We start from the raw sequence: 27,511 nt of genomic DNA on the forward strand, positions 1-27,511 counted from the left end.
CCCCCCCCCCCCCCCCCCCCCCCCCCCGCCAGGGCTTCCTCACCCTTGCCTCATTTCCGCTGTCCCCCCTCCCCAGCCCTCCTGGGAGCCAGAACCAGAGGTCTGGGCAGATTGGCCAGCCAAGGAGGTCAAGCGTGGGTTTCCAGGCCCTGGGCAGGGGCAGTTCTAGTGTAGGGTGTGACCTCGTGGGGGCCCGCCTCCCTCAGGCCTGCTTCCCTGGAGGGCACCCTGCTTCTAGCGGCCCTCCCCTCCCTGCTCGAGGCCCGAGGACCGGACTGGCAGAGCAGGGCTCTGTCTGCAAAAGCCCCCTCCCATGAGCACAGCAGTGGGACTCCATTGCCCAATTCCCCCATGCACCTGTGGTCTTCCTGAAATCCCAGAAACAGGGGTGTTTGGAGCGAGTTGGGGTTCTGGGTGGCGTAGGTGGGGAGATCCTCCATCTCACACGGCCCGAGGTGGACAGGGCAGCCGCGTACCAGGGGCTACTTCAGCAGTTGCCTTTTGTTCTGAGCCCCACGGCCACTAGGAATCTCCAGACCTGACCACATGTGATCCCCCCACCCCTCTTCCTCCACCCCGGAGCCCCCCTCCCAGCCCTTTCTACCACAAAGGGGACCTCTCATCAGGCCCATTACAGCTGGGCAGACTGAGGTTTGCCCTCGCCCTGAGTTGTGGCAGGGGGCAGAGGTGAGGATGGCGTCCCCTCCGGATCTTCAGAAATCAATAAAAGAGCTGTTCCCCGGGGGTGAGGGATGCTTTCCTGGAAATACAAAGCCTCCTTGTCTTCACCAGCCTGTCTGAGCCTCTGGTCCCCGTCCTGAGTTCACAGATGCAGACAGACTGACAGACACACACTCACAGCTCCGAAGGGCAGGCCCCCAGAGCAGGCACTCGGACGGGGGCCAGGGCCACTGCGCATTCTGGAAGGGACCGAGCTTCTGTCTCTGAAGCTGATAACCCCTCCTCTCCTGGACTCACCCAGCCCAGGAACGCTGCCTCTGCGCTCAGGTTCCTCCAGCCCCAGGGTCACCATCCTGACTCCCCCAGGAGGTCTGTCTTGCCCCCTCCTGGACTTTCCTTTCTCCCCCTCCCTCTCTTCATGGGCCCAGAGACTCTATACCCTCTGGCCTCACCGGTGTAGCTTATAGCATCCCACAGAGAGAGCAGAGGTTGAAGGGGGAGGGAGGGAGCGGGCCCAGCCAGGCTCTCAGGACCAGGAAACCATTCCTGGAGTCGCTTCCTTCTGGCTCCGAGGCTCCGGGGCTGGCAGGAAGGTGGCCCTGGGGCCAGCAGGGAGCCAGGACACAAGAGCCCTGGCTCCAGGGGGTCTCCGACTGAGCAGCTCTTTCCTTCCAGGCTTCAGGTACCCTGGAGAAGGACCAGGTGGTCAGGGCCAGCAAGCAGGGCCCTCCCAGCGGCAGCTCCTTGGGGGTGGTGGCTGCCTGAACCCCTGGGGCCCTGGCCCTCCTTTGGGCCCCTGGGAAGCCCCCGACTTAGCTGAGCTCCTAGCCCCTGGCTTAGCGGAGCTTGGTTCTTTCTCTCCTCCACCAGTGGGTCCTCCTCCCCTCCCTTCTTCCACCTGCGTCTCTCTGAGTTCCTTCCTTATTCTCAAAGATGATGGGTCACAGCTGGTGGAGGGAAGGATTTTGGGCTGAGGGAGCAAAAGGAGTGTCCCTGTTGGGACAGCCCTCCCAGGATAGGGGTAGGGCGGGGTGCCTGCAAGGGGAAGACGGGTACAGATCCTGTGTGCGTGTGCGTGCGTGCGCGCGCGTGTGCGCGCACACGTGCGCCAGCAGGCACGACCTCCCGGGACCACCCCCCCCGGTCATTCATTGGTTCATGGCTCTGTGCTGGGGGCCAGGGATAAAGGAAGCAACCTCACAGCAGGCCGGTCACCCCCAGTCAAAGCAGCAGAAGGCTCGGACACAGCGAGGAGGGGAGCCGGTCGCTGGGTTTCGGGGGATCCCTGGGCCCTGACTCAGGAGGCTGTGTGGGTTCCGTTCCGTGACGAGGACAGTAACTCCCAAACAAAAGCTGACATTTAAAAAGGCTGACTGTGTGCCAGGCCTGGCTGAAGGGCTTTATGGGTCATCTTACAACACGTGCGTTTCCTTTTCACCCCCTGGGACAGTTTAGAAAACTGAGGAAGAGGCATGCTCAGCTGCTGCTCGCCCAAGTTTACACAGCTGATAAGTGGCAGAGCCCAACTGAGGAGAGCCTTCCTGACCCTCCGTTTTGGGGTAGGGACCCTGCCGTCCCTGCAGCTAAGAGACAGGGAGTTCCCGGGTAGACGCAGGAGGTGACCTGGAGGCCCATCACCGGTGCGCCTGCAGTGAGCAGGCCGCGGGGAATTGAGGCAGAGTGGGGGACGGGTGCGCCTCCCACTGGCCCCTCCCCAAGCTTCTTCCAGCCAGGTTGTCGCAGGGGGTGTGACAGTACAGGGAGGCCGCCGCCCCAGCATTTACAGCCTCCAAGGAAGAGAGCAAGAGCCACCTGGGGGCTATCGGCTTCTGGAAGCTTCGATTGCTTCCAGCCCGCCCTCCACGACCCACGACGGGAGCGGTTAGTTCTTACACACACCGGGTGCTCCCAGCCCAGCCAGGGCTCCAGGCACACGGGGCCTCAGTGTGGGAGTTGAGAGGGAGACAGCCCCACCCTGACAGAGCTGCCTTGGGAAGGGGCATAGCAAAGTGCGGGAGGGAGGGACAGTAGGACTCAGGGGGAGGGTGCCCAGCTCAGGCCCCAGACCTCAGGGAAGCCCCCATTCCTATGCTGGGCTCCTCCTCACAGAGGTGGTTTAGGGCAGCCCCAGCCTTGGGTGGGGACATACCTCTATGGACCAGCCTATACGGCATCTTTGTCAACTCGGAGAAAGACAGAAGCATTTCTGCACTAGGTGCTGGGCTTGATGAGCAGAGCCTGGGGCTGGGTTTAATCCCCTGCTGGCTCCCTGGGCCCAGCATCTTTGTGCAAGACCCAAACTATTTCCCAGGACGTGGAAGCCCTGTCCTAGCAGATAGGGGAGGGCAGTGTTCGGGGCCCACCGGGCCCAGCTGTCAGCTCCCCTTTATCCAGCTGACCCCGGCTTGGTCTGGAACCCACCAGACTCCCTGCACACATGGCACCTGTCCACACCTAGGTCACCCATGCAGCAGGCAGGGCAGGGACTATCCGCTTCTCCCCGATGAGGCCCAGAGAAGGGAGGACACCGCCTGAGGTCACACAGCAGATTTGCCGGAGCTGTATTTCAGGGCCCCCCAAAACTAGTCCTCCTTCCAGCCTTGTGCCACTTTTGAGCTCCCTGGGACGCTCTGCTCCACGAACCTATGATCTCCGTACTTCTCCTTTTTAACTTAACAGACACTGACAGAAGACCTGCTGTGAGCTAAACAATGCGTCAAGTGCTAGAGAAAAGCAGGTCAGCACTTCTCTCCTCAGAATGAAATAACCAGTAAGTGTTGAATGAATAAACGAATGAACACCGAGCACTGACTCTGTACCAGCAGTTTGCTTATTTAATCATGACAACATTATGAAATAGGTTCTAGGATCCTCATTTTACAGGTGTGGAAATTGAGGCCCAGAGAGCTTAAGTAACTTACCTAAGTTCACACAGCGAGGAAGTGTCAAAGCTGGGATCTGAGCGGGGGTTTGTGTGCCCCCCCAACCACACAGGTTCTTTCTTTCTTTTCTTTCTTTTTTCTCCCAATTTCCTTTAAAAAAAAAAATCTTGGAATAACTTCAAACACTTTCCTTCATTTTTAATGACATTTATTGTTTCCTTTCTAATTTTACAAGCAATACACGTTCATTGCAGACAACTGCAAAATACATCAAAGCCCAAAGTAAAAAATAACAATCATCCATAATCCCCACCCCCCCCAGATATAACCACCATTAGCATTTTGATGTCTTTCCTCCCAGTGTCTACATCTTTTTATGTAAAATTGGTATCACACCGTATAGCCAGTTTTACACCCTTCTTTGTTTAGTTCAAACTATTTTGTGAGCATTTTCCCATTGGAGTCAATGATTTTTTTTGAAAACTAGATCTATAATGGCTGCACACATCCATTCTTAAGCATTTGCTTTTACTTAACCATACCCTGCTTTTGGTCATTTAGGTGTTTCTAATTTTTTACTAATAAATGTAACATCACAGTGAATATGTTTTTACATAAATCTTTGAACTGATGTCTACGCACGGATTCCCAAAGGGGAGTCCCTGGGACAAGGAGCATGAACAGTGTCAAGGCCTTTAAAGCATATTTTGAAAGTGCTGTCTGGAAAATTGTCTGGTGTACCCTCTGACAGTAAGTAGGGTGTGCGGATGTCCCATTCCTTAAAACCGTTGCTAATACTGATATCACTAATTTAAAACACAAAAACAAAAAACCTCCCTCAAGACAGGTTTTTCCAACTTTGGCACCAGGCTCCGTGTACCTGGTATATTGGTTGATGATTCCCAATCATCAATGGGGATGGGGAAATGGGGCCTCAGAAATGGCATGCTTGCCCTGGTGAGATCTAAAAGCTCTCCTGGGCCAGAGATGTTTTCCCCGAAGTCCCACCCCTGCTGTGGGCCTAGAGGTTTGAGCTGGGGGTGGGGGGTGGGGGTCACTGCACAAAGGCCATTCCTGACCTCTTGACAGTGGACAAATGAACCCCAGGATCCTTGCCACCTGCAGCAACCATGTCTCTTGAGGCCTCTCATTCATTCCTTCATCCATTCATAGAGTTGGCGCTTGTATATGCCAGGCAGTGTTCTAGACCCTGGGTCCTTCATCATCCACTGTCAGCAGCACCAAATTATGCCATACAAGTCACAATCTTCAGTGTCTCCCAACCCTTCCTGCTTAGCACTGTTGTTTTCCAAAGCCTGTGATAACAAGGCCTGGGATGCTTGATAAACATACAGACGGTCAGGTCTCTCCTCTGGCAATTCGGATTGTGTTAAGCCTGGGTCCAGCCCTAGAGTCAGTTTGCTCTTGTTTTGTTTGCTCCTGCTGAATCTTACATTCAGGCAAGTTCAGCTGAAGGGTCCCCCGACACTGACATCTGGTGTGGCCCTTGCTCGTGCGCGTGCGCGCGCACACACACACACACACACACACACACACACACACACACACACACGAGTAACCAAGCCCGCTCCCAGCACAGCCCAGCACCCTCAGGCCCTACCTACTAGCACACCCTGCCGTGTCCCTCAGCCTCAAACTCACCAAAGCTAATGACAATCTTTTTTTTTCTGATTTGCCAGCGATTAGTTTTAATTTGGGGACAATTAGAGGTAGAAGCAGGAGGTATCTGATCTTGATTAGAAGCAGGGAGATGGCCAGAGGCACCCCCATTCCCAGGCTGCCTGGCTCTAGCCTCCATGTAGATTAATTTATATTTTCAATTGATTTGGGGGGCGGGGGCGGGGGCTGGCCTGTGTGCCTGGAGAGAAAGTGGGAAGGTTTTGTGGGGGTGGCCAGAGGTCCCTGCTGTGCTCCCAGACACCAACAGCCGGCCTGAGATGAGAAGGAAGGGCCTCTGCCCTGCACAGGTGCCCCAGGCCTTATAAGAGGGTAGAAGGGAGATTCGTGAACCCAGTGTCTGCCCATATCCCAGTCCAGCTGGAAAGGCAAAAGCGTAAGTAAGTAGGTGCCTTCTGGTGTTGGGGGTGGCCTGAGAGGTCTCTGCACAGGGGAAGGGGTGCGTGGGCCGGCATCCTGCCTGCAGGGGCCATTCACAGAAGTGAACGGAGGAAACAGTTAGATGGTCATTTGCAGGTCACACTCACACCAGGGCCACGCTCCAGGTCAGTCGGGGCCGGGGCTGGACAGAGCCAAGGAGTAGCAAAGTACCATCCAGGTGGCTGTGGGGGGAGGCAGTGCCAGGACCAGGCATGGAAGGATGAGGGGACCCCACACCCCAACTCCTGTCTTCTTCTCTTGGGTGCTAGTGGGTCCAGTCCAATGCCCTTGTACACCGGGCCAGTGAAGCCTCTATTCACGCCACCATCTCTTTCTGGAACAAGAAAGAGAGAACGAAGGCTGCTGCCTCTCAGCTGAGCATAACCCCGAAGCGGCCCTGGGTTGGTGCTCCCCAAGGGGCTGGGCAGATTCAGGCCCAGGGAGGTTGTGGGGGGTGGATTCCAGGAGGATGGGAGTGCATCCTCCCATCCTGTGGAATCCACAGACACCCCATTCTTAGTTACCACCATGTAAAGAGCTGGGTGTGCCTTCCGGGGTTGTGGGAAGGCACTTGCTCGGGTCAGCTGGGAAGGGTCACATGTGAGGTATGGTGTCAGGAAGGGGCCGGGAGTGCCTCGGCCACCATCATTATCCCTGTGTGCAAGACCCGCGCGACCCCAGCCCATCTTTTTCCCCTGGTACGGTGTCTCCTCTCATTGGGGAAACTGAGGCTGTGAGGGGGCACACATAGCCAACCCCCTGTGTGAGTCTGCTTGGGCGGCCCTCCCAAAGCACCACAGGCTGGAGGGCTAAAACAAGAGACACTTGCTTCTCAGTGCTAGAAGCACTGAGGCTGGAAGTCCGAGGCGAGAGGGTCAGCGGGCCGGGTTGCTCTGGGCCTCTCTCCTTGCCCTGCAGATGGCCGCCTTCTCCCTGCGTCTTCCCATGGCCTTCCCGCTGCGCGTCCGTGTCTTAATCCCCTCTACTTGCAAGGACACCAGTCGTATTGGATTGGGGCCCACCCTAGGGACCTCGTTTTACTCTAATCACCTCTTTGCAGGCCCTGTCTCCAAACACAGCCGCATTCCAAGGTCCTGGGGGTCAGGCCTTGCATGAATGAGTCAGCGTGGGGGTCACAAATCAACTCGTAACACCCCTCACGCACCCGAGAGGATGCAGAGAAGCCGTTTCTAGAAGGAGAGGATCCCAGGGCTGGGCTCAAACGCCTCAGGAGGCCCAAGGCTGTGTACACAGAGGGGAGCCTGGCTGCTCCCCTGTGGGGAGCCGCTCCGGGGGGTGGGGAGCCGAGGCCGCTGACAGGAACACAGTGCCAAGCCCGGTGTGCAAGGCGAGCGGGGCCCAGGACACGAGAGCGGGAGGTGGGGGCCTGGAGGGCAAGTGCGCTGCAGAACAAGGGGAGCAGGGTGAGGGCCCAAGCGTGGCCGGCGTTCAGAGCCAAGCCTGAAGAGCCGCTGCGTGTGGGCCGCCTAGTGTGCGGCCTGAGGGGCAGGTGTGCCCCAGCCCGGGTTAGCAGCTCTCCCTCTGTTGGGGGTCCGGGCTACCACGTCCCCACGTCACACCCCTACAGCACCTCTCCCCCACCCCTGGACCTGCCCAACCTCGGATCTGTGTAGATCTTCCCCTCCCCCATCTGTGGTCCTTCCTTCCCCGGGCCGGGCCCTGCTCCATGCCAAGGTGCAGGCTAGTGTGCACGCTTGCACACACACACAAGCGTGCACACACCTTCCCACAGAGCGTCCCTGAAAACCTGACCCGTCTGTCGACAGCTCCGCAGGTCTCACCTTCCTTCCCTCCAGCCCCCACCACCCCAGAACACTTCCAGCCCACGTCCCTGGGGAAACCGAGGCCCAGAGAGATCAAGCAACTCCTTACTCAGGCTCCAGAGTAAGTGAGCACAGGAGAACAGGGCTTTAGTGCTGCAATCTCAGAAACACTCGCCTCCCCCACAGAGGAGGCCTCAGGGCCCCGGAGGAGAGAATGACTCATGGTGGTGACTGGAGGGGGTGTCGTGTGTCACGACGACATAAATACAAAAACCGTAGCACCCCAATACTGTCTTTTCTGGCTCCCCTTTCTGAAAGCAAGCTGTTTTCTTAACACAAGTAGCTCCCCCTTTCAGAAACTCAGACTCCTTATCTGCGAGGCTACCGACCCTGCGCCAGGACCCCTCCCCCTGAGCGGCCACTCAATCGCCTCTGCTGTAGGAGGAGGCACTCCTACCCCACACGGCACCCCAGTCAGTGGTGGGCAGCTCATTCCGAGAGCCCCACTCATTCCACAAAAATCTACTGAGGGCAGAGGGGTGCATGCCAACGTGGTGTCCAGTCCCTTCCTCCGTGCCCCGATCTGCTGCCCGCCTGGTGGTTCCTGCCCCCACTGGGCCTCCCAGGGATCCAGATGGCCCACCGTGGGGTTGGCCCACCGAGAGAGTCCGAGGGGACTAAGCGCCACTCAGCAGCCTCTGGGATGTCCTGGGGACGGTAGGCAAGGCAGGGCCAGTGGTTATGATTTGGGCAGCCCCATCCTGCACACCCCAGCCTGGGGGGTGGTGAACACTTCCAGCTGCAGCAGCTGCCCTTCTCCAGGCCCAGCAGGACAAGCACGGTGGCCCTCCCCATCTCAGCCCTGGCCATCCCCCCACACAGAGCAGTGCCCCCCTCCTCCCCCTTGGCCTCTTAGCCAACATCCCTGTGAGGGGGCCAGTGTCACCATCTCAGTTTCTGATGTGGGAACCAAGGCCCAACGTGGGAAGTAACTTGCCAGCGAGTGTCACAGGGAGAACCTTGAACTTGAGTCTTGAAATCTTTGCCTGCTTCCTGCTGCTTCCAAAGCAGTTGGCTGGCTCCTTGTGCCCTGGCTCAGATTGTTACCCTGGACCCCAACATGTGTGACTTGGGCCAGCCTTCCCCCCACAGGTTTAAAAAAAAAAAAAAAAAAAAAGGACATAGACACCAGAGCCACCAGAGTCTCCAGAACTGGGAATTTTTAGTTCATTGCCTTTATGAGGAATTGGCTGTGAAGGTTTTGTAGAACTGTCAAGGTTTCATTGATGGTGATAAAATGATAAATGTGCATCAACTGCAAGTAACCACTATAGCGTTGATTAGGAGTCTCCTCCTTGGGACACAGGTCCCCACAAATCACTCAGCGTAAATCAGCCATGATTTGTTGAAGGCTTGCTCAGTGCACAGACGCACAGATAACTAGCTTCCGTACAAGACAGGATGAGAGGTTCCCTCCAAGAAGGAAAATCGCAGGAATTGAGGTCATATCCTGGAGGGCTTCATGGAGGAGGTGGCATTGGAGCTGGCCCTCGGAGAAAGATTCCCACCTGAATGTGTACAGTTAGGAAAGAAGAGGATTTGACTCAGAGGGCACAGCATGAGCAAAGGAGGGGAGATAAGGTGGCATCGGCGAGAGCTAAAGCCAAAAGTTATCCAGTTATGCTGGCAGCGGGGACTTGGAGGGAGCAGTCCTGGGGAAAGGGGAGCCTGAAACCCCACTGTAGAGGACCCTGAGGGCCACACTCAGGCTCAAGGTGAGTTTGGATTTTGTTTTGTAAGCAGAAGGGAGCGATTCTTTCATAATACTTACAGACGTTGGCATTGGGTTGCACAATTGAGTGCTTTCTTACTTGATTCTCGAAAACAGAACAATGACAGCACCACATCCTTCAAGATCAGCACATTATTATTACCCTGATTTTTAAAGGTGAGGAAAGTGACTCAGGGGTCCATGGAAAGATCCAGAACTGCTTCTCAAACCTCGAACCCCCACATCTTGTTCCTTCCTATTCCTTGACAGTGTCCAACAGGAGTTGAGCAGGCAGTGAGGAGCCAGCAAGGTCCCATTTGTGTCCAGGACAAACACATCACTCTGCTGCTATGGAGGGGAGGAGATGCCAAGGAGGCAGTTAGGGGGAGAAGGGAGACCCAGTCGTGCCATGTTACGTTGTCATAGCAACAGGATCCAGGCCAGAACCGGAGCAGGGTTCTGGGGATGGAGGACGGGGGTAGCTCGGGACACACTACAGAGTCAACAGGTGGAATTGCTAGAATTTGGCAGGGTCCTGCACGGATGTGGGGAGGGGACCAGAGACATCAGATCCAAGGCCCATGTTGGGTTTGGGAGACTGGGGTTAAGTTCCCTGCATGTATAACGGCGTGGGGGGAGGGAGTAGGGGGAAATAAGGGATCTCCGGGGGCCCTGCACCATCTGAGGCAGCTGGTACAGGAACGGGCTCGGCTTTGAGAGTCAGGTGGCCCCAGGGTTCGAATCTTAGTTCTGGCCCCTGTCCCTCACGTGACTTGGGTAAGTTACTTAAGCACTCTTCACCTTGACCTATAAGATATAAGAATAGGCTCTCAAAAAAGAGAAATTATTGATAGAAAACGGATTGAATCCAGGATGATGGTAGAATACCTAGCTGGGAGGAGCCATCTGAGGATCAAGCAAACTAATGCCTGCAGAGCGCTGAGCAGGTTGTAACGGCAAGAGTCCCTGCTTTCCCAACGCCACACTCTGCCCTCCGCCCTTTCTGCACACTACTTGGTAAATCTTCACAACCGCACTTCGAGGCAGAAACCCATTTTATCTTCATTTTTCAGACGAGGATGCCCGGGGAATAAAACCTCTCTAAAGCCTCACAGTGCTTTGCACTGGTATTAGGTCCACCCCCACGCTGGGGCAAAAGAGGCAATGGCGAGGGGACAGTTGTCCTGCCAGCACAGGCAGGGCGGGCTCGGAGCTGACGGCCTCTGCGGGGTGGGAGGCTGGGGTGCCCTGCGGCCCCAGCACAGCCTCTGCTGACCCCTCCGGGCTCTTGCCTCTGTCTGTCCCCAGCCTCCGGCCGCTCCCACCCGGCCAGCCCCAGCCCCCCGGGGCCGCAGGCCAGCCCAGTGCTGCCGGTCAGCTACCGCCTGTCGCGGACGCGGCTGGCCTTCTTCCTGCGGGACGCGCGGCCCCCACCTCCTGCGTTCGCCAACGGCTCCCTGCAGCGCTCCGAGCCCTTCGTCGTGTTCCAGACCAAGGAGCTGCCCGTCCTCAACGTCTCCCTGGGGCCCTTCAGCACCAGCCAGGTGGTGGCCCGGGAGCTGCTGCAGCCGTCCAGCACCCTGGACATCCCCGAGCGCCTGACCGTCAACTGGAAGGTGCGGGCCTTCATCGTCCGCGCCCGCGTGCCCGCCTCGCAGCCCGTGGCCCAGGTGCTGTTCTACGTGGCCGGCCGCGACTGGGACGACTTCGGCGTCACCGAGCGGCTGCCCTGTGTCCGCCTGCACGCCTTCCGGGACGCCCGGGAGGTCAAGAGCTCCTGCCGCCTCAGCGGGGGCCTGGCCACCTGCCTGGTGCGGGCCGAGCTGCCCTTGGCCTGGTTCGGGCCCCCGGCCCCCGCCGCGCCGCCCGCCGCCCGCCGCAAGTCTCCGGACGGGCTGGACCCCGAGGCCGCGGGGGAGAGTCATCAGGCTGAGCTCTACTACACCCTCCACCCCCCGGACGCGTCGGGGGGCTGCGGGGGCGCCCGACGGGGGGCGGGGCCGGGGCCGAGCGCCCGCGCCGAGAGCCCCACCCAGCACCCACTGCTGCGCATCGGGAGCATCAGCCTGTTCCGCCCGCCCCCCAGGAGGACCCTGCAGGAGCACAGGCTGGACAGCAACCTGATGATCCGCCTGCCGGATCGGCCCCTGAAGCCTGGGGAGGTGCTCAGCATCCTCCTCTACCTCGCCCCCAACTCCTCCTCTCCCTCCAGCCCCAGTGTGGAGCATTTCACACTCAGGTAGGGGGCTTGTGGGTAGAGGGGTCTACCTTCCCTTCCGAGGTCAAATGCATAGCTCGCCCCCTTTAGGGGTGTGCCCACGCCTGCCTGGCCAGCACCCTAATCCTACCTCTTCCATTTATCGCTTGAGAAACCTCAGGAAGACACCTTATTTACTTAAGCCTGTATTCTCATCAGCTTGATGACAACAAAAATTTCTGCCCGACCTCTGTAGCTCACAGAAATAGTCGAGGAGAAATGTCAGTTCCCACAAGCATAGGTATCAAAAATGATAGAATGGAGTTGGAAGGGCCCTTAGATGTTAGCTGGTGCAACTCTCCCATTTTACAGATGAGGAGACCCAGGCCAAAGAGAAGAAATGGAGACCAGAGAGCAGCCCATTGGCTGGGAGCCAGAAGATGAGCAGGAGTCTGTCCATGTGTCAGGCCATTTGCCCAATCCTGGAGATGGGAGAAAACATTTCAGGAGTCCCAGCCTTTTCTACACCCTGAACGGGATTATAGTTTACGAATTCAGAAATACCTTAAGTCGTATCAAGTCCCCACCAAAATATTCCCCCCACCCCAGACATTATGCTTAGGACCCAAAACATCACCATTAACCTCCAGCTTCTTTGAGTGACGTATCGCCCTCTTTCCTGAGTGTACCACCTTAAAGTTCAGATATTCCTGGAAGGGATAGACCTGATTCAATGATTAATACCTGAATGTGAATATGACTTAAATCACTCATCACAGATTTTGGGCTGCATTAATAGGAGTAGAACATGTAGAATCAAGGAGGTGGTCGCCGTTCTGCTTTAGTCAGTATTAATCAGAGCACAGCTGAAGTGTTGTATTTAGTATAGGCCTCAACGCCTGTGTGTTCAGTGTCCAGAAGAGGGTTGCAAGGGTTGAACCCTAGTTGCAAAGATTGACTTGAAACTATGGCAGAAAGCAGTAATTGGAGGAACTAGAGATTTTAGGCCTGGAGAAAAGAAGACTCAGGGAACACTTGCTTCCCTCTTGCTGTCCAAAGAACTGTTCCAGTTGAGATGAAGGAGAGTTGTTCTCTCTTGCCCCAGCAGAACCCATGACTGTTAGACTTCAGCTAAATATAGGAAAGGGATTTCTAGTCCTTAGCGGCTTTCTGAGAATGGAATTAGATGTGTGCAGCAGTGACTACTCTGTCACTGAGGTATGCAAGTAGAGATTTGGTAAGAACTTGGCAGAGAGATATGGTAGAAGCAATTGTAGCCTCCACGGAGGGTCAGAGGTTTCAGCTACATGATACCAGACTCCCCAGGTTCATCTCCAGTGTTGAGTCCAAGATAATTTACTGGGGTAATTTACTCACCCAGCGGGGGGGGGGGGGGTGGCCAGGTGGGCAGCCACTGGGCCCTAGGCTGACCGTCTCCCTCTCTTTCTTCCCTCTTTGTCCCAGGGTGAAGGCCAAGAAGGGTGTGACCCTTCTGGGCACCAAGTCACGGAGTGGTCAGTGGCACGTGACCTCGGAGCTGCTGACTGGGGCAAAGCACTCAACAGCCACCGTGGATGTGGCCTGGGCCCAGGGCACCCCGCTGCCCCCCTGGTAAGCACCTCTGTCCTCTCTGCAGGACAGCACCTGGAAGGGGTGGGGGCATTCTTGATGGAGGAAGCCAGGCTGGCAGAAGGGCAGGCGCTCAGGTGGTGGGGACTCTGAGGTCCAGGCTGGGGCACCTCGGGTGGCTGGAGAAGGCTCAGAAGTCCCCAGCAGGCAGGCTGCCGAGGAGGGCTGGGGGCCCCACCAGGGATTTCAGAGATCCTGGGCTGCTCCCAGCCCTTCCTCCTGGGCTCTGCTTCCTGCCCCGACCCTGCAGGGAAGGCCAGGGGCCTCTGGAGATCCTGCAGCTGGACTTTGAGATGGAGAACTTCACCAGCCAGTCGGTCAAGCGGAGGATCATGTGGCACATCGACTACCGCGGCCCCAGCGCCCGGCCTGACCTGGAGCGGGCGGTCACTGAGTTGACAGTCATCCAGCGGGATGTCCAAGCAATCCTGCCCCTAGCCATGGTGAGCAGGGTGGTGACTGGCCAGTGGATGCATGCGTCTGTTGCGGGTGCATGTGCACGACCAGCATGTGCCCCGCTGAGCGTACGTGTGGATCAATGCGTGTGTACGTGTGGGCCTGTGCCCGAGTGTGTGACTGCCTCCTGCACCCAGGTGTGTCTGTGAGTATAGGGGTGTGTGGGTGGGTGTGGGTGTGTGTGTGTGTGTGTGTGTGTGTGTGCACGCACACTCACTGGAGGCAGGCAGTGCTCTGTGCCTCGTGCTGGAGTAGGACAGCAGATGCTCGGGGGGACAGAGGTGGAAGAAGTCACCCGTGGAGAGGCCATTCAGGGGAGGCTTCCTGGAGGAGGTGGCCGTGCAGTTGAGCTTTGAAGGACACGTGGAAGGAAGGGCTCATACAACCAGAGACGGTGAGGAGGGTGCTCTAGGCAGGGGATCACGCGGACAAAGGTGTGGTGATGGGAATGTGAGTAGTTTGTTCTAAGGCGCGGTGGTTGGGGAAGGGTGCCATGGGGTGGTAAGGCTGGAGGAATCGTCTGCAAACAGCCCAGGGGTGCCTGGAATGGCTGGGCAGATGTGTTGGATATGACTCCGTGAATGTGGAGGAGCATGTAAGGTGTCAATAGAAGATGATGGGGGACTGGGGAAGGACTGTTTCCTGGCAGCGGGCTGAGGTAGACCAGAAGGCTACTGCAGGAGGCCAAGTGAGCAGAGTGTCTGAGAAGACTCGTGAGACTGAGCGGCTGCACCTCTCCGCACGTGTGCAGGTGTCCCCAGGGGAAGGCTGTGCATCTGAGGACTGAGGCAGCCAGGCGCCTGGGCCTTGGCTGGCGTGTCCTAGAAGAGCGGAGGACCACAAGTGTCCCCACTCAGCAGAGCTCCCCCCTCCCTGCAGGACACCGAGATCATCAACACGGCCATCCTGACTGGCAGGACAGTGGCCATCCCGGTCAAGGTCATCGCCATCGAGGTGACTGGCCTTGTCCTAGATGTCTCTGCCTTGGTGGAATGCAAATCTGACAATGAGGACATCATCAAGGTGGGCTTCCTGGAGGTGGGGACCCTGGGAAGAAGGCCTCAGACCTTCAGGGGGAGTGGAACTCCAAGCCAGAGGGGAACTGGCATCCCAGGCAGCTTCCTGTTGCAGGCAAAGGGAGGAGAAACGCGGGGGTGGGGGTGGGGGGAAGGTGCCAGTGGGAATAGCTTCAGGCATCCGTGCCTGGTGGGGGTGAGGAAAAGCCCTGGGTACTACTGGTCCTGGAGGGCTTCCTGCAGGAATATGAAAGAGACCGTTTGTCAGGCAGAGGGGAGAAGGCAGTGTTGACAGCCCGAGCTCAACCCAGTATAGCAAGTGATGATGGAGCCCCTGCCCGGACAGACACGGGGGCAAGGCAACCAGGGCGGGGGAGGGGGGGCCTCAAGGACACACCCTGACGCCCTGAACCCAGGCGCTGGTGCCCAAATGGAGGAGATTCAGCTCAGAGTGGAAGCCCCAGAAGCATGGAGTGAAGGTTGTATAAGAAGTTAAGCCAGGAGTGAAGGCTGTGTAAGGAAGAACCCGCTCAGGGCACACACACCCCAAATCCCCCAACTCCTGCGGGCCCCTCCCAGAGCTCCCTCCCCAGAGACCCACTCCGGGCCCCAGGTCTCCACGGCCCAACAAACGGGACAGCCGTCTGACTCAAATGACCTACTTTGCCACCTCCCCAGGAGGGCCTCCAGATTTGCCCCTTCAGACAGCCATCTCAGGCAGTGGGACAGACAGTGACGCAGGGGAGTGGCAGTCCTGGTGTTGGTGTGGTGGGTGAGCTGTTTATCAGGCCAGCCTCCAGCAGGTGCCCAAATCAGATGATCAGACAAGGGAGTCTGTTCCCTGAGCCTGTAAATAGCTCAGTCTGAAGGAGAGCAGGAGGAGTGGGCCGTGGGTGTCCTTCTCCCTCAGGCTAACTGGGGCTAGCCTGGGGTGTGTGCACTCTCTCTCCACATTCCGCCCCAGATCCCTCAGGTCTGGGGAGCTGGAGCCTCACCTCATCCCTCCCCCACCCAGGAAGAATGCCCCCCAATTGAGCCAGAGCAGAGTAGAAGCCTTGCCCAGGCCCGTGGGGCTTTCCAGGGCTGGCAGGCTGGGACAGGAAATAAAACAACGGACCTGCTCTCAAAGGCCCTCATCCAGCACCTGCTTCTGCCCCCCAGACTCCCCCACTCCCCTGCTCCGGCCACAAAGTGGACCAGAACAAAGTCTTGACTGCTTAGATACCAAAGGGAATTCACAAAGATTCTAAATGGAATTTGTTTCCACTCTCAGTGAAATACACTCAGGTTCTTTATGGAGTTTGCAAACACTCGGAATGGAATTTACCAGCCTTCAGATGGAATTCTCTGCCTTCTGAAGTGGGAAATGAGCATTTCTGGCAGGGCTCCTCTCCCACGTCCTACCACCCCCCATCCGAGATGGTTAAGGGAGCTAGCAGGAGTTTGGGAATAGCCAGGGGCTCATCAGAGATGAGCCGCCGTGCCGGCACCCTCCCTGCCCCCCACCAGAGCCTTCAGAATGTCACGAGCCCCACCAGCCGCATGATTAGACCCTCCCCAAATGCGAGGGTGTGCACCCATGGGCGTGTTCCAGCAGGAACACCTCAATGCACTGCACATGAGATTCACTCCAGAGTGTGCCAGGTACACACTGGGCACACTTGACATATACACACCCACCTACATCTGTCCTGAGTACTGGCACAGGTGTCCCCCGAGATGTGTTCAGCAGGCACGTGCTCATCCAAGGAACCTCTAGGAATATGAGCTGGGGTCCTGGTGGCCATGCATTTGTAAAAGCGGCACCTGCTGGTAGCAGCCATCCACCTGTCTGTCCTAATTTTTCCTCTCCCCATCCCCAGCTCCACCCCTGGCTAGAACCGTCCCCGCACCTGAAATGAACCAGCTGCTTATTTTCCTGCAGCCGCAGGGCCACATGGGCCGTGGAGGAATCATGGGTTCAGGACATGCCCCTCTGTACTGTGGAGGATGCCACCAAAAGACACCTCTGCCAGAGCACCAGCCTAGGGGCCCCTCAGCCTGAAAGCTCCTCTGAGGTGTGGTCTGCCCCATTAAGAAACAGTCTCCTATAAAGTCAGGTGCATGTTGGCTCCTTGCCAGGGAGCAAACACCTCCCATAGAGGCGCTGAGAGATGATCCGTGAAGAAATAATGGGAGCAGGGACACCCGAAGCTGACACCTCCCAGGGGAAATAAATCTGGTGCTTTCCCCCACCCCTGGTCCTCCCTTTCGGCCCACAGGAGGCCCTGCAGGGCAAGCCGTGCCAACCAACCTCCTTTCCCCTCCCCAGGTATCCAGCAGCTGCGACTACGTGTTTGTGAGTGGAAAGGAGTCACGCGGGTCCATGAATGCCAGGGTCACCTTCCGCTATGACATCCTCAATGCCCCCCTGGAAATGACAGTCTGGGTCCCCAAGCTGCCCCTGCACATTGAACTCTCGGATGCACGCCTCAGCCAAGTGAAGGGCTGGAGGGTACCCATCCTCCCCGACCGGAGGTACAGCCTTACACACACAGTGGATACTCGACAGACTCACAGGTGGACACAGCCCTGGCACAGGGTCTGATCCACGTATGTGTATAAGGCCCTAGGTGTACACAGGCTGCAGGTCGGTTAGGCAGTCAACAAACTTTTATTGAGCAGCTACTGTGTTGCCAGGCACAGGTGGGTGCTTGAGACATGGGGTGAGTGTGGCCAGTGCCTGATCCAGCCAAGCTCTGGGTCTATCAGGGAGGCTGTCCTGTATGTGCCACAGGACACAGTAGACACAGGAAGCCCTCTGTGTGGGGAATCAAGTGACACAAAGGAGAGAACCGCCTGTTCCTCTAGAACAAGTCGAGGCAGGCTTCCTGGAAGAGGTGACTCTTGGCTAAGTCTTAAAGAATGAGTGGAAGGGAGTTGGCTGGGAAGACAGGGTGAGAGAGTAGCCAGGCCACAGACAAAATGGAGCAGACGCGCAACACAGAAGCACATACACCTACATACATGTACCTCAGCCTGTGCACACCAGGGGCACACTCGTGAGTGCCTCAGCCCAGGCATACAGCGACTCACACCAGGCTCCCTTGGCAGGGGCGCCTCACGCACCTGAGTGCACATCTCTGGGGCATGCGCTCCACTCGCCCCTCACTCTGCTGCTGGAGAGGGGAGCCGGCAGGGCAGAGGAAGGAAGAGGGGCGGGCAACTGACAGGAGAGGGGCTGGGCTGGGGGAGAAGCCGGTGGCCAAGGGAGAGCTGGGCTCAGTTCAATTCTGCAGAGATGAGGAAAAGCCAGACCGTGTGGATCAGAGCCTCTCAAACTTGAACGTGCACATGAGCTCCCGAGGAGCCTATTAAAGTGCACATTCTGATCCCGTGGGTCTGGGAGGGGGCCTGTGATTCTGCCCTGGGCCCAGCTCCCAGGCCAGCTTTGAGTCATGAGGGCATGGTGAACTCTGAAGGGAGACAGGCTGGGTTTAAATCCTGACTGCTGTTTCCTTAGCTGGGCAACCTTGGACTACTTAACCTTTCTGTGCGCCCCGTTTCTTCATCTGCAAATGGGCACGTTGACACTTACCGCAGCGTGGTTGTGAGGATGGGTTAACCCAGGTAAAAGAGCCCTCTGTGAATGGGTATTGTGGTTGTTTGATTCATCCACAGCAGTAGCAAACCATGAGCCGTGTCCTTGGCTCGCTCTCTCCAGAGCGTGCTCTCCTGACCGTGGATCTCCTGGTTTTAGCATCTTCGGCAACCTGGATAGGCTGAATTTCCCGAATCATCCAGTCCTGGCTCCCTTTTGCTTACTGGTGCTTTCCTCAGTTTACCTCTCTCCTCTTGGGTTTTCCTATAAGCAGCAAGAGGTACCAGGCCACACATTCCACGCGGTGCCTGGAAATCGCCTCAGCCAAATATCCAAGTGCATCGCTTCCAAGTTCTGCTCGCCCCCAGCTGTAAGGGCACCCCCCAGCCAAGCGGTCTGGCCCTCTGAACGAGGAATGCCTTTGCTCCAGTTTAGAGCGGAGAACAGGGCCAGGGGCCGGCTTAGCGCTGAAAAAGAGACCGCGCTTGTCAGGATCCAACCCCGGCTACTGTCAGGCATGGGTGAAACCCCGCAGAGGCCGAGAGGGCCAAGGCGTGGGGGTGAGGGGCAAGAAGGCACCTTTCTAGGAGCGAAAAGGCTGGGGACCCCTGGCTCCGAGCTGGTCAGAGACAGAAGGAATGGGACTGGGGGGAGTGGGGAGGCTTGCCGTGTGCCCAGCGCCCACCCACGGGAGGCAGGGAGGAGCCCGTAGCCCACACGGGTGAGGGAGGTGACTTGTGCAGGTCGGAGGCAGGCGGAGGAGCCCTGAGCCCCGGCCTCCCCACCCCAGGTCGGCCCGGGAGAGTGAGGACGAGGAGGAGGAGGAGGAGGAGCGGCGGCAGAGCGCCAGTCGAGGCTGCACCCTGCAGTACCAGCACGCCACCCTGCAGGTCTTCACCCAGTTCCACACGACGTCGTCCGAGGGCGCCGACCAGGTGGTCCCCATGCTGGGCCCAGACTGGCTGGTGGAGGTCACCGACCTGGTCAGCGACTTCATGCGGGTGGGGGACCCCCGAGTGGCACGCATGGTGGACAGCAGCACGCTGGCTGGCCTGGAGCCGGGCACTACCCCCTTCAAGGTAGGCACGGGGCACTGCGTGGGCAGAGAACACAGATGTCCCTGGGACAGGGTTTCTAGGGCCTCGGCCTCTGGGATCAACCCCGGCAGGCCCCTACAACACACTCTCTGCCCCTCAGCCCGCCCCCACCCCCCTGCCTGAAACCCCACCATCAGTGGTAAGCTCCTTTCACTTCCCCTTGGCAAAGGATCTCCCCGCAAGCCCTGTCGACCTTTACCAACCCTGTAAGGCTCGGTGTGGTCCCGGAGAGCAGGTGTGGGTGAGGCGGGGGGGGCTCAGGAATGGGAATTCAGGGACCTAGGAACTCAAAGCTGACCCTCCTCCTGTCCACCTGGGTGCCTGGGTAGAAATCATCCCTCTAAGATGGTGAATAGTGTGACCCACTGGCTAGAATCTGCCTGCAGATGTATTTATGTGTAAAGCAACTGATCCAACATTGAAACAATTGGCAGCTCTCTCATTTTTAAAAATCTAGACTTCCAGTTTTACAAAATATGAATCTGGCAACCCTGGGCCTACATTCCCACCTGGCAGTAACTGGCTGGAGTCAATACTGGTGCCCCCCCTACATGAGCACGAGTTCTCCTATTTGCTGCAGTCCCCACCACTCCCTTTTGTCTCTCATTGAGGCCAAACACCAATTGCTATTCATCACCGTGTGGGGCTATTGTTTACCTTAAATTCTGCCTAACTCTTCTCATCTGTGTTCCTGCCTGGCTCCTGTGAGCCCTTGGACCCTGATTTCCAGCTGCAGCCCTAAGGCAGAGCCTAAGAGTCCAGCCTCCCAGCCTGCCACCCCCCGACCCTGCCCCCCCCCCACCCCACCCCCCCACCCTGTGCTCCAGGCCTCTCTTCCAGCAGCGCTGGGACTCCTCCGTGGCTGGGAATCCTGGGGGTGCTGCTTTCCTGGCCTTCGCTCACCCCTGCCCCACTCTGCCTCAGGTGGTGTCCCCACTGACAGAGTCTGTGCTTGGGGAGACGCTGCTAACAGTGACGGAGGAGAAGGTCAGCATCACACAGCTGCAGGCCCAGGTGGTGGCCAGCCTCGCCCTCTCCCTGCGGCCCAGCCCAGGGAGCAGCCACACCATCCTGGCCACCACGGCCGCCCAGCAGACCCTCAGCTTCCTCAAGCAGGTAACCGGATGCCCAGCCTGCCAACCTGGGGGCTTGGGGTATGGAAGGAAGAAGGAAACTCCAGTTTGTCCTTGTGCCATCAGTCCCCCCAATTCAGGCTTTAATGGAAGGTCTGTCTACCCTTGGTGCCCAACACACCTGGCCCACCCCATTCCCCTGCCATCTGCACAGGGAGTCTGGCCGCCTCCACCCCTAGGAATTACCCCCACCCATCTCTGGAGCCCCAGCTGCAGCCCCACACCCGGGGGCACAAGACAGAGGTGGAAAGGTGACAGGCAGGAGCACAGGGAGCAAGAAGGCAGGTGTTGAGCACTGACCCAAGAGTCTCCCTGCCCCTAACTTGCTCCATGACCACAGGCCAATCCCTTCTCTGAGAGCCCTGCTTCCTCATCTGTAGGGAAGGCATTTCTCAGGATGTTTTAACAGAGGAGAAGGCTGGGGTGGGGTATGTGTTGTCAATCTCCACATGTCTAATGGGGAAGATCCTAAGGTCAGGCATGGAGATACGGGGTTCCTCCTGCAGCAAAAGGGACTTGAGGTAGACCCAAGGCAGAACATACGTTCAGCTCATCAGGGGGAGAAGGATGAGTGGACAGGGAAATTCTTCGGGCGGTATGAGGCCACAACATACCCCTTACCCTGCCCACAACCTCCAGAGGAGGACTTCCTGCTCCCACAATTGTTCCTGAGCCCCTGCCACTTGCCAGGCACGGTTGCAGTGCCGGGAATACAGCCGGGAGCCAGAGTACCGCGGTCCCTGTCCTCACAGAGCTCGGCATCTGCTCAGCACCTAGCGGTGAAGCCAGCCAGGACTAGCTCTCTGACTCCTGCCCCCTTCTCCTCCTCCTCCTCTTCCTCCAGGAAGCCCTCCTGAGCCTCTGGCTCTCCTACAGTGATGGCACCACCGCCCCCCTCTCCCTCTACAGCCCCCGGGACTACGGGCTGCTGGTGAGCAGCCTGGACGAGCGGGTGGCCACGGTGACCCAGGACCGGGCCTTCCCGCTGGTGGTGGCGGAGGCCGAGGGGGCAGGGGAACTGCTGCGGGCCGAGCTCACCATCGCCGAGAGCTGCCAGAAAACCAAGCGCAAGAGTGTGCTGGCCACGACCCCCGTGGGTCTGCGGGTGCACTTTGGGCGGGACGAGGAGGACCCCACTTACGACTACCCGGGGCCCAGCCAGCCCGGCCCCGGTGGGGGCGGGGACGAGGCCCGGGGAGCCGGCCCACCGGGCACGGCGGTGCCGGCAGCCGAGGCCCCGGGCCCGGGCACCGCCAGCCCCGCCGTGCCGCCCACGGAAGACTTCCTGCCGCTGCCCACCGGCTTCCTGCAGATGCCGCGCGGGCTGACGGACCTGGAGATCGGCATGTACGCGCTGCTGGGCGTCTTCTGCCTCGCCATCCTCGTCTTCCTCATCAACTGCATCGTCTTCGTGCTGCGTTACCGGCACAAGCGCATCCCGCCCGAGGGCCAGACCAGCATGGACCACTCTCACCACTGGGTGTTCCTGGGCAACGGGCAGCCGCTGCGGGGGCAGGGGGAGCTGTCCCCGCCCGCGGGCAACCCGCTGGAGACCGTGCCCGCCTGCTGCCACGGCGACCACCCCAGCAGCGGCAGCTCGCAGAGCAGCGTGCAGAGCCAGGGGCACGGGCGGGGCGACGGCTCCTCGGGCGGCTCGGCCCGGGACCAGGCCGAGGACGCTGCCAGCTCGCCCACCTCCAAGCGCAAGCGGGTCAAGTTCACCACCTTCACCGCACTGCCCACGGAGGAGCTCGGCTATGACTCAGTGCCCGCCGGCGAGGGGGAGGAGGACGACGAAGAGGACCTGGGTTGGGGCTGCCCAGACGTGGCGGGCGCCACGCGGCCCACCGCGCCCCCAGACCTGCACAATTACATGCGCAGAATCAAAGAGGTGGCATAGAGGCGCCGTCCGCCCAGGGGGTGCGCTCTGCGTGGGCCACGGCCGGGAGCCCTGCTCACACCGATGCAGGCCGGCTGAAGTGGATTTTGTACTCTCTGCCCCTGCAGCTTTGCTCTGTGCTGGGCGGCCAGCCTACCCCCCGTGGTCCTTCCCGCCACCTCACCCCGTACCCGATTCTGCCACCGAAGGTGGAGGGCTCCTTCCTCAGGAGCTTGCTAGGAGGAAAGCAATCCCAGCCCTCGTTCTACCCTTTCCAGACCTCCTCCCATCTTACACAACCCCCTGCCCCAAAAGTGAGGCATGGAGGCCAAGCTTGGGGTGAGGCGGGCCCACACTGTGCCCCTGCCCCCCCCCCATGTCCCCTGTCTTCCCCCTGTGCCGGGGGGGCTTTGGGGGGTCTTGTGTCACAAGCTGCACAAAGACTTTTCTCAAACCACTATTCAGGGATTTCTGTCCTGCAGGGTGGGGAGGCGGCGGCTGCCTGCCCTGCCAAGGATCTTGCTGTGGACAAAATATCGGGGGGATGGGGGGACACTTGTAGCATCTGTTGGCTTCCAGGTGCTCCCCAGCCCCTTCCCAGGACCTGGGAGCTGACCCTACAGAGGGGTCTTGGGCCAAGCCGGGCACCTTCCTGAGATCTCAGGACTCCCTCCTCTGTCCCCACCGGCTGTGGGCAGGGTCCTAAATGGGGAGGAGCCCCGGGCCTGCCCCTAGTAAGCCACACCCCAGCACTGTGGTCTGGGTGGCCCAGGGAGGCTGGGTCCCCCTGCTGAGCCCAGAGCGAGGTCAACACTGCGCCTTAGCCCTGCCCCTCCCGCTCTGCTGACCACTCCTTCCTCTCTGCAGGGGCAGCCACCCATCCCCCCAGGAAGCGGAATCTGGTGAGAGGGGGAGAGGGTACCAGGGGATGCTGTGGAGGACCTTGGGCCGGGCAAAGGCAGCAGGGAGCTGGGCATCTCCCCTACCCCTCCCAGCCCACCGCCACTTCTCTCTTGGGTTCTACCCACCACTGTGTCGGATTTTCTTAAATAAATGGGGGTGACCAGACTGGACCGGAGCAATAGCTCCCGGAGAACAGAAAGTGCATAGTGCCCGGCTCTGTGTCTCGTCCTTGGGCATGTGTGCACACGCACATGCACCCACACACGGTGGACACGCTAAATGACATGAGATCAAAACACAGCGGAACCGGGCTACAGTCCTTCTGCTCCTCCAACATCCACGTCCCTTTGGACCCTCTGGGGCTTAGGGGCTGCCTGCCTCAGGAGATGAAGGATTCACTGACCCAGAAAGTGCCCTTACAAAGAGGCACTCCTCTAGGAGTTGCCCTGATTGACTTGGGAGGGTGGGGCAAGGCTCAGGGCCTCCAGAGAAAAGGCTGGGCAGGGTGAGGGGCACGGAAGAATAAGGAGAGGGGCAGGAAGGGATTGGTGTGCACACCTGAGCTCACGCTGGACTCCTTCTCCACCTTCAGCCCATCCTCCAGAGCAGGTCCCTCCTGCTCACTGTCACTGTCACCGCTCAGGGAGGCCTCCCGTCTCCATGGAGGAAAGCCTGGGGGTCTCTATGGCAGAGAGCCAGGCAGGAGAGAGCAAAGGCCGTTGGGTAGGCCTCTCCCTCTCAGCAGGCCAAGGGCTAGCCCACAGCCTGTCAGGGCACATCTGGCCTGTGTGTATGCATGGGGCCTCCCATGGCCCTGGGTCGCCACTCCCCAGAACGGGCAGTAGCCCGAGGAGTGGAGGTGGGGACAGGCTGCCTGGCCAGCCTCCAGGGCCCCAGGCAGGGGGCTACAGCCACCAACATCTGTCCCACAAGGGACCAGGGACAGGCCTAGGGCTGCATTGGCGCCCACCCCAACATGCTGTTGCCTACCATGGAAGGAAGCCTGCCGTCCATAGTCATCTGCTCAACGGATCATGGCAGCCTTCAGAGTGCTGTGAGGACCAAAGCTCCTAGCACAGCCCCTGCTCGGAGAGACTCTCAGCAAATGGAGTTTCTCAGACCTTAATGTTCAGGAGCCATTGGTTTACTCAGCACACTAAGCTCCTACTGTGCACCGGGCCCTCCCGGGGAGCATGGAGGCAAAACCAGGGGTCTGCCCCCCTAGGAGCCCCAGCCCTGCTCGGAAGATGGACATGTCAGCTGGCCACGGTTATCTGGAATGATTGATGCCATGGGTGATAGCTTCACCGTGGGTTGGTGGGACACAAAGGAGGAGGGAGGAGACATTCTCAAACTGAGTTTGCTGAGGACGGAGCCAGGGGCATTCCAGGAGGGGAAGCCAGTGGGCATGAAGGCCCGGAGGCCGCATACCCCATGCCCCGTGCTTTTTTTTTTTTTTTTTTTTTTTGCTGCCATATCTCTGTGCATGTTTCCTTTGTTTCTCTATGCACATATTTCTGGAATATGAGTCCCCAGTGGTGGGAGAAACACGAAACACACATGCAAAGTTGCAGAGGCCAGAGGCAGTGTGGTGGGTTCAGCGTGGACTGGGGGGTCAGGCTCAGACTTGAGGTTCAGACTGTTTCCCTCTGACCTGGTGATGGAAGGAAGATTTGGGGGGGCAGGGGAACCAGTTCGGAGGATGCTGCCGCAGAAGGGACAAGAACCAGGGCAGCTCTGTTCCAGAGCTGGGTGGACACCGTGGCATTCGGCTGTGGAATTGCCCACCGCCTTGTCCCGCATGGGGAACAGGGGGAGGGGATATGAGCCGCTGCTGGACACCGAGACCTCCTGCCCAAATGAACCTCGGAGACCAAGGCCACTCCAGGAGACAAAGTGGATGCTACCGTAATTGTGTCTGTCAGCACCCACGCTTTCACACACAGGGAACCCCACAGAACGGGACCGTTGGCCCAGAGTCACCCAGCAAACTTCATAATGGAGCCGGAGCCCTGCCTGCCTCCCTGTCCTGTAATCCGTGCCCCTTCCGCTCCATTCCTCACGCCCTGTCCAAATGCGAGAACTCAGAAGCAGTTGCTAGAAATGGCAAGTCTTGACCCTCGTGTAGTTCAAGAGGGAGCAGGCTTGGAGGGAACAAGGCAGGACATTAAGTTAACAGCCCCTCTGGAATGGCCCTGGCACTGAACTTCCCTTTAAAAATTTGTCTGCAACCCCAAAAACGAATCGAGGGACCTTGTAAAGAATAGTTACTACAGAGAGCTGCTCAGGGAACACCGGGACCCCAGGCCCATGAATCAGCTTGCTGGCAAAATGAGATTTCTCAGACAGCCAGGCCCGGCAAAGGCAGAGCTGGAGGGATGGAAAAATGGCCTCCAGCCTGTGCCCACCCCGGTGCTCAGCTCCCTGCCCACCCCCCACCCCCCTGCCAGCTCCCTGCCCACCCCAGCCCTGCATGTGCTTCCATGCCTGTCTTCAACAAATCTTCACAGGCACCTACTAAGTGCCAGGCACGATGCTCCCCTTAAGAGAAGGCTTCGGGAGGAGAGGGAGAGGTCTTGGAGCCAAACTGAGAGCGCTGAAAATGCAATAAATGGGCCAGAGAAAGGAAACCCTCACTCGAAGGGAGGATACTTCCTACGACAAGTCGGCAAGGACTCCCGGAGTCTGACAGCACATTTGCTGTGTGACCTTCAGCCAGTCTGTCGCCCGCTCTGGGCCCTCGTTTCCCCAACTGGACAAACATGGAAATCACCACCGCTAGGCAGTGTCCAGTGACCTCCCTCACGAGGCCCCACTGTTTCAACACCTGTATCGCCAACAAGAGTCCAGATAGGTAGGAATTATAACTGCCATGTTAAAGAGATAGGAACACAGAGGGGGCGAGTGACTTTCCGATGGCCTCCAGCTCAGAAGTGACCTGGCGGGCACCCACAAATCTACGCTCTTTCTGCTACATCTTTAGGCAACATTGGCAGTTGGAGGGGAATGAGGTTGCAGAGCTTTGGAGGTTGGGAGGGGTTTAAGGAGGGGTCTCTAAAGATTCGATGTGCTCAGTGATGGGGGCAGCCTGTGGGGCCACTGCTGAAGGCATAGATCATGGGTAGTGTGGGGGGACAGACGGAACATTGTGAGCACCATGGCCTCGCTGTCACTGTTAGCGGGACAATAGTCCCTCCCCTACCGAGAGCATTATACGACGTGTCTCATGGCACCGAACACATAAATAGCAGACAGCGTCAGGCAGGATTCAAACCCGGATTACATGGCTCCAAGTTCCAGATCTTCCCACTGCCCCACAATGCCCACCTCTCGGGGACCTGGAGTTCAGAGGATCGTTCCGATGCAGAGGTAAGAACACCGGGCTGGGAGCCCAGGGGTTTGGTGCGGGTTCTCACTCAGCCACGGACTGAGCCCCATGTGTGGAATAAGCCAGGACCCTCAGCTAGAATCCAGGGGCCAGATGGCCCCTCGAGTGCCTTCAATCTTGATGGTTTGTGTGTCTTTAGGTGTGAAGCCCTGGGCACCACCCAGCCCTGCCATGTCACACCTCCCCCTCCATAGAGATAGAGCTACAGTGGGGGAGGAGGGAGGGTCACAGGCTTCCATGGTCTTCGGCTATCCTCAAAGCTTTGTCAGCTCTGCCATCCTCTACCTGATGCCACTATGGGTTTGCATTTGCCGTGTAGGGGTGGGAAGAGCATAGTGGAGGAGCAAAGCGGGGGTGGGAATGGTGACTATCCTGTGCGTGCCAGAGGGGCAGTGAGTCGCGGGGCTAGGACAGAGCTTGAATTGTCCCCTGCCCTCAGGGAGCTCCCAGTCTGAGGGGAGAGACCAGATTCTGTTCCATGGGAGCTCCCAGTCTTAGAGAAGAGGAACACGCCCTGTCCTACAGCAGCTCCCAGTCTGAGGGGGAAAACAAGCCACCTGCCCTTGACAAACACTCCATCTGATGAGGGAGACTGGTCACACCCTGAAGAAAAGACATCGTGTATTCAGAGAGACATACAAACAGGTGCAAGTAAGCCCAAAGTACTTGATGCATGCACTTAGCCCACAGAGCAGAGGGAATGAAGTAAACGTGGAAGGCAGGCACGAATCCAGAGAGGCAGCCTGGAGCAGGGTTGTCGGTGGCTCTGAGGGGAGGCATGAGGTAGTTTCTACCAGATGGCTGGGAAGTCAGGACCCAGCGCTCAGGGGCTTGGGAGGTGGGATGGATTTCTCCTGGCTGAACGGAGGGAGCTCTACGGGAACCCAACCAAGAGGAATGGGTGTGAGGAGGGGAGGAAGTGACCCTCCCTCAGGTGACCCTGGAGAAGCCCCAGGCTGCTGGGGAAAGCGCCGCTGTCCAGGCGTGGGAGAGGCCG

The 27,511-nt window shown here is 58.5% G+C and overlaps 1 protein-coding gene and 1 long non-coding RNA gene across 2 annotated transcripts in view; one reads left to right on the plus strand and one right to left on the minus strand.

The window, feature by feature from the left end:
* TMEM132E (transmembrane protein 132E) overlaps positions 1 to 23,320 on the plus strand; it is a 54,030-nt gene extending 30,710 nt beyond the window's left edge. Inside the window, exons 2-9 of the mRNA XM_073879424.1 lie at positions 10,545 to 11,475; positions 12,898 to 13,044; positions 13,313 to 13,505; positions 14,398 to 14,541; positions 16,846 to 17,051; positions 18,905 to 19,193; positions 20,136 to 20,327; positions 21,189 to 23,320. Coding sequence (XP_073735525.1) covers positions 10,545 to 11,475; positions 12,898 to 13,044; positions 13,313 to 13,505; positions 14,398 to 14,541; positions 16,846 to 17,051; positions 18,905 to 19,193; positions 20,136 to 20,327; positions 21,189 to 22,244 — 3,158 coding nt within the window. The 3' untranslated portion in view covers positions 22,245 to 23,320. The remainder of the gene's footprint in view (positions 1 to 10,544; positions 11,476 to 12,897; positions 13,045 to 13,312; positions 13,506 to 14,397; positions 14,542 to 16,845; positions 17,052 to 18,904; positions 19,194 to 20,135; positions 20,328 to 21,188) is intronic.
* LOC141370409 (uncharacterized) lies at positions 8,732 to 9,642 on the minus strand. The gene is made up of 3 exons (XR_012374433.1): positions 9,467 to 9,642; positions 9,297 to 9,373; positions 8,732 to 9,033 (listed from the first exon to the last, which is right to left on the minus strand). It is a non-coding gene; the product is annotated as an uncharacterized lncRNA (long non-coding RNA).
* Positions 23,321 to 27,511: the final 4,191 nt, after the last annotated feature.

Source organism: Callorhinus ursinus, unplaced genomic scaffold (genome assembly GCF_003265705.2).
Source record: "Callorhinus ursinus isolate GAN/ISIS: 27379988/994484 unplaced genomic scaffold, GSC_fseal_2.0 scaffold34, whole genome shotgun sequence".
In the NCBI taxonomy this organism is placed as follows: Eukaryota; Metazoa; Chordata; class Mammalia; order Carnivora; family Otariidae; genus Callorhinus; species Callorhinus ursinus.